Raw genomic sequence first — 15,195 nt, 5'->3', positions numbered from 1 at the left:
CATAGTGTGTGGCACAAAGTAGCTGCTCAGTAAATATTTATTGTATGACTAAGCCACTGGGCACTGGAGTTTGCTTCTGCTCACTTCATAAGCAAAGGCTAAGGACTGGTCACCCATTTTCACTGTTTAGTTTAAAAAGCATAAATATTTACTGAGCAGCTACTGTGTGACAGTAAGTATTTATTGTATGACTATGCCACGGGGCACTGGAGCTTGCTTCGCTAACTCCATAACATAGGCTAAGGACTGGGTCACCCATTTTCACTGTTTAGTATGTTTTTTTTTAATTAAGCACCTATGGTGTGGCACACTCTGAGATTTTAATTCTTTAATGTTAACATTAAGGTTTTGTTACATCTTGGAATTTAAATGTCGCTCTATGTTTTCACTTTCTTTGAGAATAATAAGTATTACACAGATGAGACTGAAGGGAGAATCTGTCCCAAGGCAAGCTGTATGGAATTAGTGCTTTGTCTTGTTTTCCACAGGGCATAGTGTTTTAGAGGTCCTCTAAAATGTTTAATCTGTCTAGATTTATTAGTTAAATAAAAAAAGCTATTTAGAATAGTTTGTGCTGGCCAGGCACTGTGGCTTCTGCCTGTAATCCAAGCACTTTGGGAGACTGAGGTGGGCAGATTGCCTGAGCTCAGTAGTTTGAGAATAGACCAGCTTGGGCAACATGGGGAAACCCAGTCTTTACACACACACACACCTGGGCAACATGGCGAAACCCAGTCTCTACACACACAAACACACACACACACACCTGGGCAACATGGTGAAACCCAGTCCCTACATACACACACACATGCACACACCTGGACAACATGGTGAAACCCAGTCCCTACACACACACACACACACACACACACACGGGCAACATGGCGAAACCCAGTCTCTACACACACACACACACACACACACACAGACACACACACACACACAGACACACACACACACACACACACACACACTAGCTGGGTGTGGTGGCGCACATCTGTGGTCCCAGCTACTCAAGAGGCTGAGGTGGAAGGATCACTTGAGCCCAGTAAATTGAGTTGCAGTGAACCAAGATTGTGCCATTGCACTCCAGCCTGAGAGACAGAGTGAGACTGTCTCAAAAAAAAAAAAAAAAAAGTTTATGTCCTTAAATAAAAATTCATAGGCTCTAGATTAGATTAGAAGATACAGCTTGGATCAAAAGGGCTCTTTTGGATACTTTAATTTACTCGTGTGCCCTGCCATGTGGATGAGAAGTGATTACATGTGGGAATTCATAGTGTTATCTTTTTATAGCATTCATTTAAAAAGGTTGGATTTATGTAGGCCTTTTCCTTTTGTTGTTTATTGCAGATATTCAAGAGAAGCTTATGTGGAGTTAGTTCACCATATTAGAGAATCTATTCCAGGTACATTTAAGAAACTCATTCCGCTGAGCATGTTACTCTACCAGTGACCAGCCTTGTGGTTAGATACAGTCAACACCTTTGGCATTTTCTTGTGACACAATTTCATAACTTTTGTGCTCTTCTTCTTTCTCTTTCTCTCTCCTCGTACTCTTTCTTTTATGTCTTTCTGATTTTTTGTTGTCTTAGTCCTGCTGGAAATACTTAGGTGTGGATCACCTTGTGGCCTCAAGGCTATAGAGATTCCTTTTCTATGGTCTTTGTATCTGGACATAGAGGAAAGACCTTATCTTATCTTGTAAGATGACAAAGTTATGTCTAAATTAGTTCTGATTTGAGAACCATTGATATCTTTTTTTTTTTTTAGAAATAAGAACTTACTATTCTTATTTATTCATCTTCATTTTCTATATTTTATACCACATTTGACTTTCTTTTTGAGGCCGATTTTACAGATACATTTTAAAATCACTTTTGAGTTAGAATACTTTAAGCATAATATGGAGAGAATAACACTTAGATTATGCCTTTGGGGAACTTCCAGATTAGGTGGGAAAAGAAAGCAGTTACAGTGTTGTTTATTTTCAGATATGCTTCAGAGAAGTCTTGATGAAATGAGGAAATGTAGGTATAAAGATGATTGTACAGATCAGCAGTAAAATGTGTACTTTTTCTAACGAGCTTTATGGCAACTTATTACTGTAAATTTTAGAGATAATTCCTTTCGTATTATCTTATTCCATATTCCCCTTCACTGTCCCCTTCCTCCTAATAAAATACTCTGTAGTCATTTAGTTTAGATTTGGTTGAGGGTGTATACATTTTTCCTCAAATTTCTAATTATTACAACTTTTTTTTTTGAGACAGAATCTTGCTCTATTGCCCAGGCTAGAGTGCAGTGGCGCAATCTCGGCTCACTGCAGCTTCTGCCTGCCAGGTTCAAGTGATTCTTGTGCCTCAGCCTCCCAAGTAGCCGGGACTACAGGCCACCATGCCCAGCTAATTTTTGTATTTTTTGGTAGAGATGGGGTTTCACCATGTTGCCCAGGCTGGTCCCGAACTCCTGACCTCAAGTGATCTGCCCGCCTCAGCCTGCCAAAGTGGTGGGATTACAGGCATGAGCCACTGCACCTGGCCTAATTATTTTAACTTTTATGCACAAATACTTTGTTTTGATGGGGCAGGGTAATGCAGAGGCTAGGTATGTGGCTATGGGTCAAGCTCCACTGTTACAGGTCGTGTGATAGCAGATAAGAGACTTCATTTCTGTGGGATGCAGCTTTCTCATCTGTAAAATGGAGTTAATAGTACTCACCTCATTGGGTCATTGGAATAATTTTTTTGGTGGGGGATAGGTTATCATTCTGTCGCCCAGGCTGGAATGCAGTGGCATGAACACAGTTCACTGCAGCCTTGACCTCCCTGGGCTCAGGTGATCCTCCCACCTCAGCCTCCTGAGTAGCTGGGACTACACTTGAATACCACCCTGCCTGGCTAATTTTTGTATTTTTTGTAGAGATGGGATTTTGCCATATTGGCCAGGCTGGTCTCGAACTCCTGACCTCAAGTGATCCACCCACCTTGGCCTCTCAAAGTGCTGGGATTACAGGGGTGGGCTACCGCACGCAACCACTACTACTGTCTTAGATGACCATTGTATCAAACCAAATTCAGAAATATATTTTTGTATGAAGCACCACAAGGTTTTCACTGGTAAGAGGACTGATATGAAAATGTGGACTCCCTACTGTGTCCCTAAATGCAGCATTGGAAGTGGAAATACCTTTTCTAGTGCTTAGGGGAAATGTAGGCCAAGAAGCTGGTCTCTGTCATGGAATGCTGTGGATGAACAGGGCTATCCCGCCTTACTCTGTACTATTTTGTTTTACTTATGAATAGTCCTAGGGAGGACCTTATAGTTGCTATCCCTCCCTTGTAATCCGCATATGCTGAAGGCCTCCCTTGAAGGTAAACAGCAGGCAGTGACCTGTCATCCTTTGCTGTGTGTGACAGGTGTGAGCCTTAGCAGCGATTTCATTGCTGGCTTTTGTGGTGAGACGGAGGAAGATCACGTCCAGACAGTCTCTTTGCTCCGGGAAGTTCAGTACAACATGGGCTTCCTCTTTGCCTACAGCATGAGACAGGTGAGCCCTGGGGTTGGGGAGGACTGACATCATTCCTGACCAGTTTTGGGGTGATTGTAGAGAACAGGGCAGAAAAGAGAGTGGCGGCAAGGCAGTCCTTGAGAAACCACAGGCTCTTACGATTCACTTCCGTTCATTTTTCTAGTACACTCTGTCTACTCTGAAACGGTTCAGCAATTTGATGATACATGCTTACTGTGCCAGTATTCCTCATTAAAATATTTTAAAATTATGTTTAGATTGTTTGCAATTTGAATATGGAAGGAGAAAACCTTTTCTTTACGAGAAACCTAAAATTGTTTCTTAACATGCAGAACTCCTTTTTGGTCTGCAGATGTGATTTATTTTACCGGGGCCCCTGGTCATCTTCCCAGCCATCCTCAGTGATTCCTAATTTCTGTTTTCCTAGGCAAGTGAACTCACTTGGAGGCTTCCCAGGAAACAAAGCAGATTCCCAGGCAAAGCAGAAGGAGATTAGGAAAGGAGAGATTAGTGCACTTTTCCTGCAGAGAAGGATAGTCCTGGTTGGCTGTCATTTTCTTGATTGTAGGCATGGATTTGCATGGTTCACTCCTCATTCCCTCAGTCACCTTTGTGGCAATGTGCTTGTGTTTGGGCAGGAGGTTGAAGGCCCCCTGTGGCCAGGGGGCTCAGAAAAGCTGGCTGACAAACGACTGAACCCATGACTTTATTGTCATTGTTACTGAGCTGCCATCAACCAAATTAATTTTTTTGTTTTATTAAGAGGCAGTGTCTTTCTATGCTGTCCAAGTTAGTCTCAAACTCCTGGCTCAGGCAGTCCTTTCACCACGCTCTCTCAAAGTGCTGAGATGACAGGTGTGAGTCATGACACCTCAACTAATTCGTTTTAAAGCCACTGCATAGTGTTCTGTGGGCAGCGTAACTGTGCCATGTATGTATCATATTCATGTATCTTTTAGTGTTTTGGAGAGATGAAGCTTCAGAGGAGCTGTTAGTTTCTGTTTTGCTTCTTTTTTTTTTTTTTTTGAGACGGAGTCTCAGTCTCGCTCTGTCGCCCAGGCTGGAGTGCAGTTGCGCAATTTCGACTCACTGCAAGCTCTGCCTCCCGGGTTCATGCCATTCTCCTGCCTCAGCCTCCCGAGTAGCTGGGACTACAGGCACCCGCCACCATGCCCCGCTAATTTTTTGTATTTTTAGTAGAGACGGGGTTTCACCGCATTAGCCAGGATGGTCTCAATCTCCTGACCTCGTGATCTGCCTGCCTCGGCCTCCCAAAGTGCTGGGATTACAGGTGTGAGCCACCGTGCCCAGCCCCTTCTATTTTGCTTCTTTTCCATGAACATCACAAATATGCAAGAGAAATTCTTTTTTTTTTTTTTTTTTTTTTTTTTTTGAGACAGTCTCGCTGTGTCACCAGGCTGGAGTGCAGTGGCATGATCTTGGCTCACAGCAACCTCCACCTTCCAGGTTCAAGCAATCCTCCTGCCTCAGCCTCCCGAGTAGCTGGGATTACTGGTGTGTGCCACCACACCTGGCTAATTTTTGTATTTTTTAGTAGAGACAGGGTTTTACCATGTTGGCCAGGATGGTCTTGATCTCTCGACCTCGTGATCCACCCACCTCAGCCTCCCAAGAGAAATTCTTTTTTTTTATTTTTTGAGACGGAGTCTCGCTCTTGTTGCCCAGGCTGAAGTGCAATGGCACGATCTCAGCTCACCACAACCTCCACCTTCCAGGTTCAAGTTTTTCTCCTGCCTCAGCCTCCCGAGTAGCTGGGATTATAGGCATGTGCCACCACGCCTGGCTAATTTTGTATTTTTAGTAGAGATGGGGTTTCTCCATGTTGGTCAGGTGGGTCTCAAACTCCCGACCTCAGGTGATCCACCACCTCAGCCTCCCAAAGTGCTGGGATTACAGGCATGAGCCACTGCGCCCGGCCTGAGAAATTCTTTTTAATACTAGGATTGGTAGAGGTGGGAGGACCACTTAAGCCCAGGAGTTTGAGACCAACCTGGATAACACAGGGAGACCCTTCTCTACCAAAAAACAAAAACAAAAAAAATTAGCCAAGAGTGGTGGCACATGCCTGTGATCCCAGCTATTTGGGAGGCTGAAGTGGGAGGATCACTTGAGCCTGGGAGGTTGAAACTGTGGTGATCCAAGATTGTGCCACTGCACTCCGGTTTGGCAACAGAGTGAGACCCTGTCTCAAAAAAGAAAAAAAAAATCCTAGGGATGGGAAATGGGTTTTCAGCTTGTGGCAGAAGCATCCTATGGTCAGTGAATATGAATGTTCACTTTGGGACCTAATTCCTAAGGGTTAAGGTTATAGGAACTTAATCAAGAACCTAGTGGATGAGAGCAAGCACTCAAATTGTGCCTCTGCTGCTTAATAACTATGTGACATTGGGCAAATGTCTTGGTTTCCAACATTAGTACCAACCTCATAGGGTTGTTCTGGGGATTAAGTAAGATAATATGTTTAAAGCAGTTATAATTGTGTTTCATGCATAGTAAATGCACAACAGAGGTAAGTTATTGTTGTTAGTAGTAAGACAGAATGGAGTAAACTCTGCAATATTTTTAGGATTCTCCATTTTCCTCCATGGATACTTCTCTTCAAGGTAGATTGGTTTGAATGTCCAAACTTTGGTATATAGATATTCCTTTTATTCCATACTTTTGTCTAGCTCAGTGGTTCTCCAGCTGTACTGAGCATGAGCTCATGTCATAAAGATATAATACACACTGTGGTTTTGGATGATTTAAAGGTGTTTTAAGGATAAATTCCCTTTTTTCTTTTGGACTAGGTAATACATGCTTGAATAAAATTCAAAAGGTTAAGTGCTGTACATGAGTAGTTCTTCCTTCTTCCCAGGTTACCTAGTTTTTTAGTTCCTTCCCTGAAGGCAACCACTCTTAGCAATTTCTTTTGTAACTTTCTGGGCATATTTCATGTGTTTATAAGCATGCCTGTATGTATTCTGTCTACACTAAAGTTACATGTGTTGATCTGTACTTTGCTTATTTCAAGTAACAGTAGATTTTGGAGAATAATCCACATTAGTACATATAGAACTATCATTCTGTTTAACAGCTGCACAATATTCCATTGTATAGATAAACCATAATTTCTGTGACTACTTGCCTATTGAAATATTTAGGCTGCATTGCATCTTATGTCTTCTTAAATAGTACTGCTGAGTAACCTAGTATATGTGAGTCATTTGGTATATGTATAAGTGTAACGTTAGGATAAATATCAAGAGTAATTTTGGGTCTATGATTTTCATGTGCTAAATTTAGAATTTAACCCTTGCAAAAATGTGACTCCACTACCTTTTTATCTTGGAATGCTCCCAGAGCCAGAGAAACCTCTTGCCTCTGGCTTGGGTTTCTGTACATGTGTCTGTTACTTGTAGGTAGAATGAACATGGTCCCCCTCTGTGCATTAAGAATAGATTCTACAAGTCCTTGGTGACCTCCATCTTCTCTCTCTCTTTTTTTTTTTTTAATAGAAGACACGGGCATATCATAGGCTGAAGGATGATGTCCCGGAAGAGGTAAAATTAAGGCGTTTGGAGGAACTCATCACTATCTTCCGAGAAGAAGCAACAAAAGCCAATCAGACCTCTGTGGGCTGTACCCAGTTGGTGCTAGTGGAAGGGGTGAGGCCATATGTGTGTGTGTTATGTTGTTTTTTATGTTTCAGAACATTAGATCTTTGATTTTTTCCTCATTATGTTGCCTAGGCTGGACTCAAACTGCTGGGCTCAAGTGATTCTCCTGCCTCAGCCTCCCAAGTAGGTGGGACTACAGGCTGATGTTTTAAATCAAAGTTTTTGTAGTTTTCAGTATACAGATTTTGTCCATGTTTTGTTAGATTTACACCTAAGTATTTCTTTTCTTTTTTTGAGACGGAGTCTCGCTCTTTTGCCCAGGCTGGAGTGCAGTGGCACAGTCTCGGCCCACTGCAACCTCTGCTTCCCAGGTTCAAGCGATTCTCTTGTCTCTGCCTCCCGAGTAGCTGGGATTACAGGTGTGTGTCACCATGCCTGGCTAATTTTTGTATTTTTTAGTAGAGACGGGGTTTCATCATGTTGGCCAGGCTGGTCTCGAAGTTATCCGCCCACCTCAGCCTCCCAAAGTGCTAGGATTACGGGCATGAGCCACCATGCCTGGCTTTTTTTTTTTTTTTTTTTGAGATGGAGTCTCACTCTTTCACTTAGGCTGGAGTGCAGTGGCATGATCTTGGCTTACTGCAACCTCTGTCTCCCAGGCTCAAGCAATTCTCCTGCCTCAGCCTCCAGAGTAGCTGGGATTGCAGGCATCCACTACCACACCCAGCTAATTTTTGTATTTTTAGTAGAGACAGGATTTCACCATGTTGTCCAGGCTGGTCTCAAACTCCTGACCTCAGGTGTTCCACCCACCTTGGCCTCCCAAAGAGCTGGGATTACAGGTGTGAGCCACCGCTCTCGACCACAAAGCTCTTTCTTATACATCCAACATAGCCATTACTTACTTGAGGCTAGAGAATAAATGGGTTTTTCAAGGCCAGCAGTTGGAGTCATTGCTTTCCCTTAGAGGAGACTTTCTTTCCTCCAGACATGGCCAGTTTAAAACACCAAGTTGCTACGTCCAGAGTGGCAGAAAAGATGATAATGGCTCACATCCCTCAGCATTTACTGTCTGCCAGGAACTGCGCACTTTATGGCCATCAGCACAGAGTGCCACCACTGTCCTTGGAGAAAGGTGCTATTACTAGCTCCCTTTTGTGCATGAAGGTAATGAGCTCAGAGACAGAGCATAACTTCCCTAAGGTTACATAGCTAGTGTGTGGCAGAGTCAGAATTAGATACAGCTCTCTCTCCAGAGTCTATAATCACCCTGCCCTTTTTTTTTTTTTTTTTTTTTTTTTACATTATAGAGGATTTTAAACATATATAAATATAGAGGCTGGGCGCAGTGGCTTGTGCCTGTAATCCCAGCACTTTGGGGGGCCGAGGCGGGTAGATCACTTGAGGCCAGGAGTTCGAGACCAGCCTGGCCAACATGGTGAATCCCCATCTCTACTAAAAATACAAAAATTAGTTGGGTATGGTGGTGCACACCTGTAGTCCCAGCTACTCAGGAGGCTGAGGTGGGAGAATTGCTTGAACCTGGGAGGCGGAGGTTGCAGTGAGCTGAGATCGGGCCATTGCACTCCAGCCTGGGCAACAGAGTGAGACTCTGTTTCAAAAAAACCCAAATAAACAAACAAACAAAAAATATAGAGAATAGTATAATGAATGCTGGCATACCTATTAACCAGCCTCAACAAATGTCAATACTGCTGGGCATGGTGGCTCAAGCCTGTGATCCTAGCACTTTGGAAGGCCAAGCCTGGAGGATCGCGTGAGCCCAGGAGTTCAAAACCAGCTTAGGCAACATGGTGAAACCTAATCTCTACAAATTAAATAAATAAAAATTAGTCAGGTGTGGTGGTGCCCACCTGTAGTCACAGCTACTTGGGAAGCTGATGTGAGAAGATTGCTTGAATCCAGGAGGTCGAGGGTGCAGTAAGATGAGATTGTGCCACCTTACTCCAGCCTGGGTGACACAGCGAGAGTCTGTATCAAAAAAAAAAAAAAAAAGAGGCTGGGCACGGTGGCTCATGCCTGGAATCCCACCACTTTGGAAGGCCGAGGCGGGTGGATCACCTGAGGTCGGGAGTTGGAGACCAGCCTGACCAACATGGAGAAACCCTGTCTCTACTAAAAATACAAAATTAGCTGGGCATAGTGGCACATGCCTGTAATCCCAGTTACTCGGGAGGCTGAGGCAAGAGAATGGCTTGAACCTGGGAGGCAGAGGTTATGGTGAGCCGAGATCGCGCCATTGTACTCTAGCCTGGGCAACAAAAGCGAAACTCCGTCTCAAAAAAAAAAAAGCCAAAAAATAGTTGTCAATACTTGACTAATCTTGTTTCATTTCCACTGCTCCTGGTGGGTGATTTTAAAGCAAGTATAAGATACCTCTTCAGGCCAGGCGCGGTGGCTCACGTCTGTAATCCCAGCACTTTGGGAGGCTGAGGCAGGTGGATCATGAGGTCAGGAGTTCAGGACCAGCCTGGCCAAGATGGTGAAACCCCATCTCTACTAAAAATACAAAAATTAGCCAAGTGTGGTGGCAGGCACCTGTAATCCCAGTGACTCTGGGAGGCTGAGGCAGAGAATTGCTTGAACCTGGGAGGCAGAGGTTGCAGTGAGCCAAGATCGCGCCACTGCACTCCAGCCTGGGTCACACAGCGAGACTCCATCTCAAAAAAAAAAAAAAAAAAGATATTTCTTCAGTAAATATTTCAGTATATATGTCTAGAAGATAAGGACTTTAAAAAATTATAAACAAAATGCTATTATCATACCTGACAATAATTGACAAAAATGTCTTAATATTCTTTTTAGATTTCCAAAGCACTTCTAATTTTCTTAATATTACCAAATATTTGCTCAGTGTTCTAATTTCCCTGTTTGTCTCATGAATGTTCTTTTACACTTGCTTTTTTTCAAATCATAGAACCTGAAATCTCAATTTAATTGATTTTATTATTTATTTTTTATATTTTTTGAGACAGTCTCTCGTTCTGTCTCCCTGGCTGGAGTGTGGTGGTGTAATGATAGCTCACTGTAACTTTGAACTCCTTGGGCTCACGCGACCCTCCTGCTTCAGCCTCCGGAGTAGCTGGTACTATAATGTGTACAACCACGCCTGGCTAATGTTTCAAATTTTTTGTAGAGATGGGGTTTTGCTCTGTTGCCCAGGTTGGTCTCAAACTCCTTGCCTCATGCAATCCTCCTACCTCAGCCTCCCAAAGTTCTGGGATTACAGGCATGAGCCACTGCAGTGGCCTGAACTCTCTTTTTAAAAAAAAAAAATTACTGTAAAACAACTGCAAACCCATAGAGAAGTTCCAAGTGTATTATAAAGAACTTTTTTTCCCCTTGAATCATTTCAGAGTAAGTTGCTGCCCTGATGTCCCCAAACCCCCAAATACTGTAATGTGTATCTTGTACAAACAGGGACATTCTCCTAGATAACTGTAGTACAACTATGAAAATCAGGAAATTAACCTTGTTAGATTACTACCATCCAATCCTGAGACCCCATGTAAGTTTCCTCCAGTTGTCTTCGAACTGTCCTTTATAGGAAAAGGATTTGGTTTAGTATCATATGTTGCATTTAACTGTTATGTCTCTTTAGTCTCCTTTAGTCTAGGATGGTTCGTCATTATTTCTTTGACTTCCATGACCTTGACACTTAAAGATTACAGGCCAGTTATTTTGTAGAATGTCCATAATTTGATGTATTTTCATGATAAGATTCAGGTTATGCATTCTTTGGCAGGAATACCAGAGAGATGATGTTGTATTCTAATCGTATACTGTGAGGTGGCATACAATTTTGATTTGTCTCATTGCTGATGATGTTAACTTTGAAAACATGGAAGATACTGTCTGCCAGCCTTCTTGACTGTAAAGTTACTCTTTTTCCTTTTGTAACTAGTAAGTATTTTGTAGGGAATAGTAGAGCCTCTAAATCTCAGCTGAAGGTTGTTTCCCTAAAGTGGTATTCATTTAAAGACTGGACTCCTTTCTGTGTCTTTGATTACTTAAGAATATAGCATGTTGTCAGAGCTTGATTTTCTAATGGCAGATTATGTGCCCTTTGGATTCTCTTTGGCCCATTATTTTAACCCCAAACTGGGTTCCACTCAGTGTATATAATGTAAGATTCTTGTAATGATATACTTCTGTCCCTTCCTCCTCCTTTTGTACTATTTTTACAGAGTTTTACTTTTGTATCCCTAAATCATTGTTATTTTTGCTTTAAACAATTATCTTTTAAAGGAACTTTAAAAAATGAGAGAAAGTCTGTATTTACCCACTCATTTACTATTTCTGGCATTCTTCATCCCTTGTGTACGTTCACGTTTCCACTGGGCATCGTTTTGTTTGTGCTTGAAAGGCTTCCTTTAACATTGCTTGTAATGCAGGTCTTTTGGCAATGATGCCGCTCAGCTTCTGTTTGTCTGAAAAGATCTTTATTTCACCTTCCTTTTAAAAATATATTTTCACCGAGTGTTGACTTTTAGGTTGACATTTTGAAGATATCATTCTGTTGACTTCTGACATACGTGATTCTGACAGGTTTGTGGTCATTCTTCTTTACTCTATGCCATTTTCTTTGGCTGCTTTTAAGATTTTGCTTTATCACTGTTTTTAGGAATTTGATGTGGCTGGGGGTGGTTTTCTTTGTGTTTACCCCTTTGTGTTTTCTTTGGGATTTTTTTGAGGCTTTTTAGTTTCTGGGGTTATAGTTTTCATCAAATCTGGAAAAATTTCACCTGTTACTCTTCAGATTTTTTTGCTCTGCTTCCTCTTCCACCCACCTTCACCACTTCCGTACTTGAATTACACATATGTCCCACCACTTGATATTGTCCCAGAGGTCACAGAGATTGTTCCCTCCCTCTCTCCCTTCCTTCCTTTTTTTTTTTTTTTTTTGAGACAGAGGCTCACTCTGTTGCCCACACTGGAGTGCAGTGGTGTGATCTCGGCTCACTGCAACCTCTGCCTCCCAGGTTTAAGCGATTCTCCTGCCTCAGTCTCCCGAGTCACTGGGACTACAGATGTGCGCCATCACACCTGGCTAATTTTTGTGTTTTCAGTAGAGACGGGGTTTCGCCATGTTGTCCAGGTTGGTCTCAAACTCCTGACCTCAGGTAATTCACTCGCCTCAGCCTCCCAAAGTGCTGGAATTACAGGCGTGAGCCACTGCGCCTGGCCAGGAAAACTTTTTTATTCTCTGGATAGTTTAGTTTCACTACTAAGATGTGGCCTTCTGTCAGGAATTGCTAGTGAATATATCCCAAGGAATCGATGAGCACAATTTCCACCCTCCAAGAACTTATGACTGTGACAAATCCATAAACTCTTATATTTGGTAGTGGATTCCAGGCCACATGTGAGTTCTGGGAACTGTTCAGTGGACAGTTCCCAGGTTACTGTCTTTGCCTGACTTCATGGAGTTTTATGCTACACATGCAAGTGTTAGTGTTCAGTGAAGACTCATAAGGACCCCCTGCATATTTCTGAAATTCTTTTTCCGCTTTGCTCCCTTCTCTCTAGAATTTGCTTCACAGTTTCTAACTATTTCAGTCTCCCTGAACCTTGATCCCTCTCTCTTCAGTGCAGGGAGGACCACTGTGCTGTGCTTGAGCTCTCCCCTCCTGCTTCACAGGCTCTCGTCTGGCATGTACCTTCTGTCAGAAAGCAGGGGTGATTGGGGGGCTCACTTTGTTTTCCTTCTCTCACAGTTCACAGTCTTGTATGATCTTTTGTCCAGTATCCGAAAACAGTTGTTTCATATATTTTACCCAATTCGCTGGTTATTATTTATAAGGCTGAAGGGTAAACTTGTTTCTGTCTCTTTACCATGGCTGGAAGAGAAGGGTTTCTGTAGACTCTAGAAGTTAATCCCATCATAGTGGTGTTAGTATCTTCCTGGCTCTGTCTTCTGTGTGTTGTGTTGGAGATTCTGCCTTTCAGTCTGTCTATTCAGTAAGGGCAAGTAATGCAGGCCAAACAATCCCAGAACATTCATTCATAAGTGACTAGTATGAGACTGGGTGAAGTGAAAGTTGGTTTTCCGAATGCATCGCTCATAAGTCTCTGGCTTTAGGCCTGTTGGAGGTCCATTCCTGCAGAAGGCAGTTCTGCACAGACTTATTGATTAATTGATTCATTATAATATAGTTAGCAAAACTTTACAGTGTTTCTGTTGTGGGCCATACACTGCCCTTGCTGGTGAAGCAGCAGCAAACACTGAGTCTTCAGTGATTCCTTGGTTAAGGAATGCTCTGTGGGTCAGACTCTTGGGGATCCGAGACAGAGAAGGCACAATTTCTACCCTCCAAGAACTTACAACGGTGACAAATCCACGAACTCTTCTCTCTTCTTTCTGCAGCTCAGTAAACGCTCTGCCACTGACCTGTGTGGCAGGAATGATGGAAACCTTAAGGTGATCTTCCCTGATGCAGAGATGGAGGATGTCAATAACCCTGGGCTCAGGGTCAGAGCCCAGCCTGGGGACTATGTGCTGGTGAAGGTGAGGAGTCCTTTTGGGCTTTTGGCTTGCACTGTGAAATGGGTGTTGGTTTGGATATTTGTGGTAATAAAGTTTTTTCCTAGAGACACATTTTATTAAAATAAAAATCCCCTCTCAACCAGTACAATGGAAGGGCACTTTGGATTGGATTTTAGACTGCTCCTTACTAATGGCCTCTTATTCTTCTTACCTATTCTCCTGCCCTGGAAGCGTTCTTTGTGGGAATTTGGTGAGTTTGGAGTATGCAGTGGCATGTAGTTTCTTGCTGCAGAGAGGGCAGGAGGTGGAGTGATTTCGAGTGAGTAGAGAGTGTTCCCTGTTGGAGATCAACATTTTTTTTGTGATCTCCGACGGCTCAGGCCTCTTTAACTTACATGTGCTCCAGTTTCTTGGGTCTCTTCCCTGGACTCACAGATCAGCTATATGGCTGTGGGATTTTCTCTCCCTTTCTTTCTCTCTTTCTTTTTCTCCCTTTCACTGGCGATATGCTTCTCTTATTCTGTCCTTCCATTTCTTCCTTTCTTCTGCCTTCTCTTCTCACACTGCCCAGTTCTGCTACTGCCACCTTCCCTGTCTTGTTCTCATATCTGCTTCGCCTCAGAACCAGAAGCTGGCAGGACGCAGACTGATGCCCTAGAGCATCCACAGAAGTTCCTTTAAGGGCAGGGAAAATGCCTGTTTTGTTTCTGTTTGTTTATCTTTGTTTATCTTCTAGCACCTAGGGCAATTCCGGGTACAAAATATGTACTTAGTAAGTATTTACTAATGGACTGACTTGTTCTTATGATAAGACATGTGACCACAGATAACTTTGGGGTCACATTCTTTTAGCTCTCAATTGGAGGAGAGAGAACATTTCTCACCAGATGTTGGCTGTAAATATCCTAAGGAAGGATTTGACTGGCTCAGCCTTGGAGTTAGGAGGGCAGGGCCTGTGATGGGCAGTTTCACCTGAATTTTATGGTTAGAGCTGAGGAGGAGCCATCTTCCAAGAGAAAAGGGAGAAGTGGCTGGGACTGACCTGCTTTGATTTCTTAAATTATATCCATTGCCGTTCCATGAGACCTCGCTTCCTGCCAGGATCGGGGGCACACAGGAGCCATGTGGTCTCTGCCAGCCGGTCGCCTCCATCAGATTCCTTTTGAGGGCTTCTCCTCTAGAGGCTCCACGTGAAGTCCCAGTGCTACAGTCCTAGTTATTTTGCCTTCTTCTGCCTGGTTTTCTTTCAGATCACCTCGGCCAGTTCTCAGACACTTAGGGGCCATGTTCTCTGCAGGACCACTCTGAGGGACTCTTCTGCATATTGCTGACCTGAGAGGATGGCCTCAGAGCTGACTTGGGCAGTCCTCCCCAACAGGAAGGGGAGACATTGCCGGCCACTGAGGAAAGAGGTCATGAAGGTGGAGATAAGCTGCAAGGCGCGAAGCAACTTTGTGTCAGTGGAAAACGTGTCTCTTTAAAGCTGCTATGTGAACAGCTTTTACAGTCATTAAATTTACCTAAACTAAGGTTAA

At 43.2% G+C, this 15,195-nt stretch overlaps 1 protein-coding gene across 9 annotated transcripts in view; it reads left to right on the top strand.

Annotated features, from left to right (window-relative positions):
- CDK5RAP1 (CDK5 regulatory subunit associated protein 1) overlaps positions 1-15,195 on the top strand; it is a 45,752-nt gene extending 30,557 nt beyond the window's left edge. For 4 of the 9 annotated variants that reach the window (XM_055105008.2, XM_055105006.2, XM_014343006.3 and 1 more), the window contains 5 exons: positions 1,354-1,409; positions 3,420-3,550; positions 7,051-7,200; positions 13,541-13,681; positions 14,911-15,195. In XM_055105008.2, coding sequence (XP_054960983.1) covers positions 1,354-1,409; positions 3,420-3,550; positions 7,051-7,200; positions 13,541-13,681; positions 14,911-14,991 — 559 coding nt within the window. In that variant the 3' untranslated portion in view covers positions 14,992-15,195. Of the gene's footprint in view, positions 1-1,353; positions 1,410-3,419; positions 3,551-7,050; positions 7,201-13,540 lie in introns of all 9 variants that reach the window. The other 5 variants (XM_063601045.1, XM_063601046.1, XM_063601044.1 and 2 more) reach the window with 2 other exon arrangements.

Source organism: Pan paniscus, chromosome 21 (assembly GCF_029289425.2).
Source record: "Pan paniscus chromosome 21, NHGRI_mPanPan1-v2.0_pri, whole genome shotgun sequence".
Taxonomy (NCBI): Eukaryota; Metazoa; Chordata; class Mammalia; order Primates; family Hominidae; genus Pan; species Pan paniscus.
The sequence above is the reverse complement of the archived record's forward strand: the minus strand, read 5'-3'. Positions and strand labels throughout refer to the sequence as shown.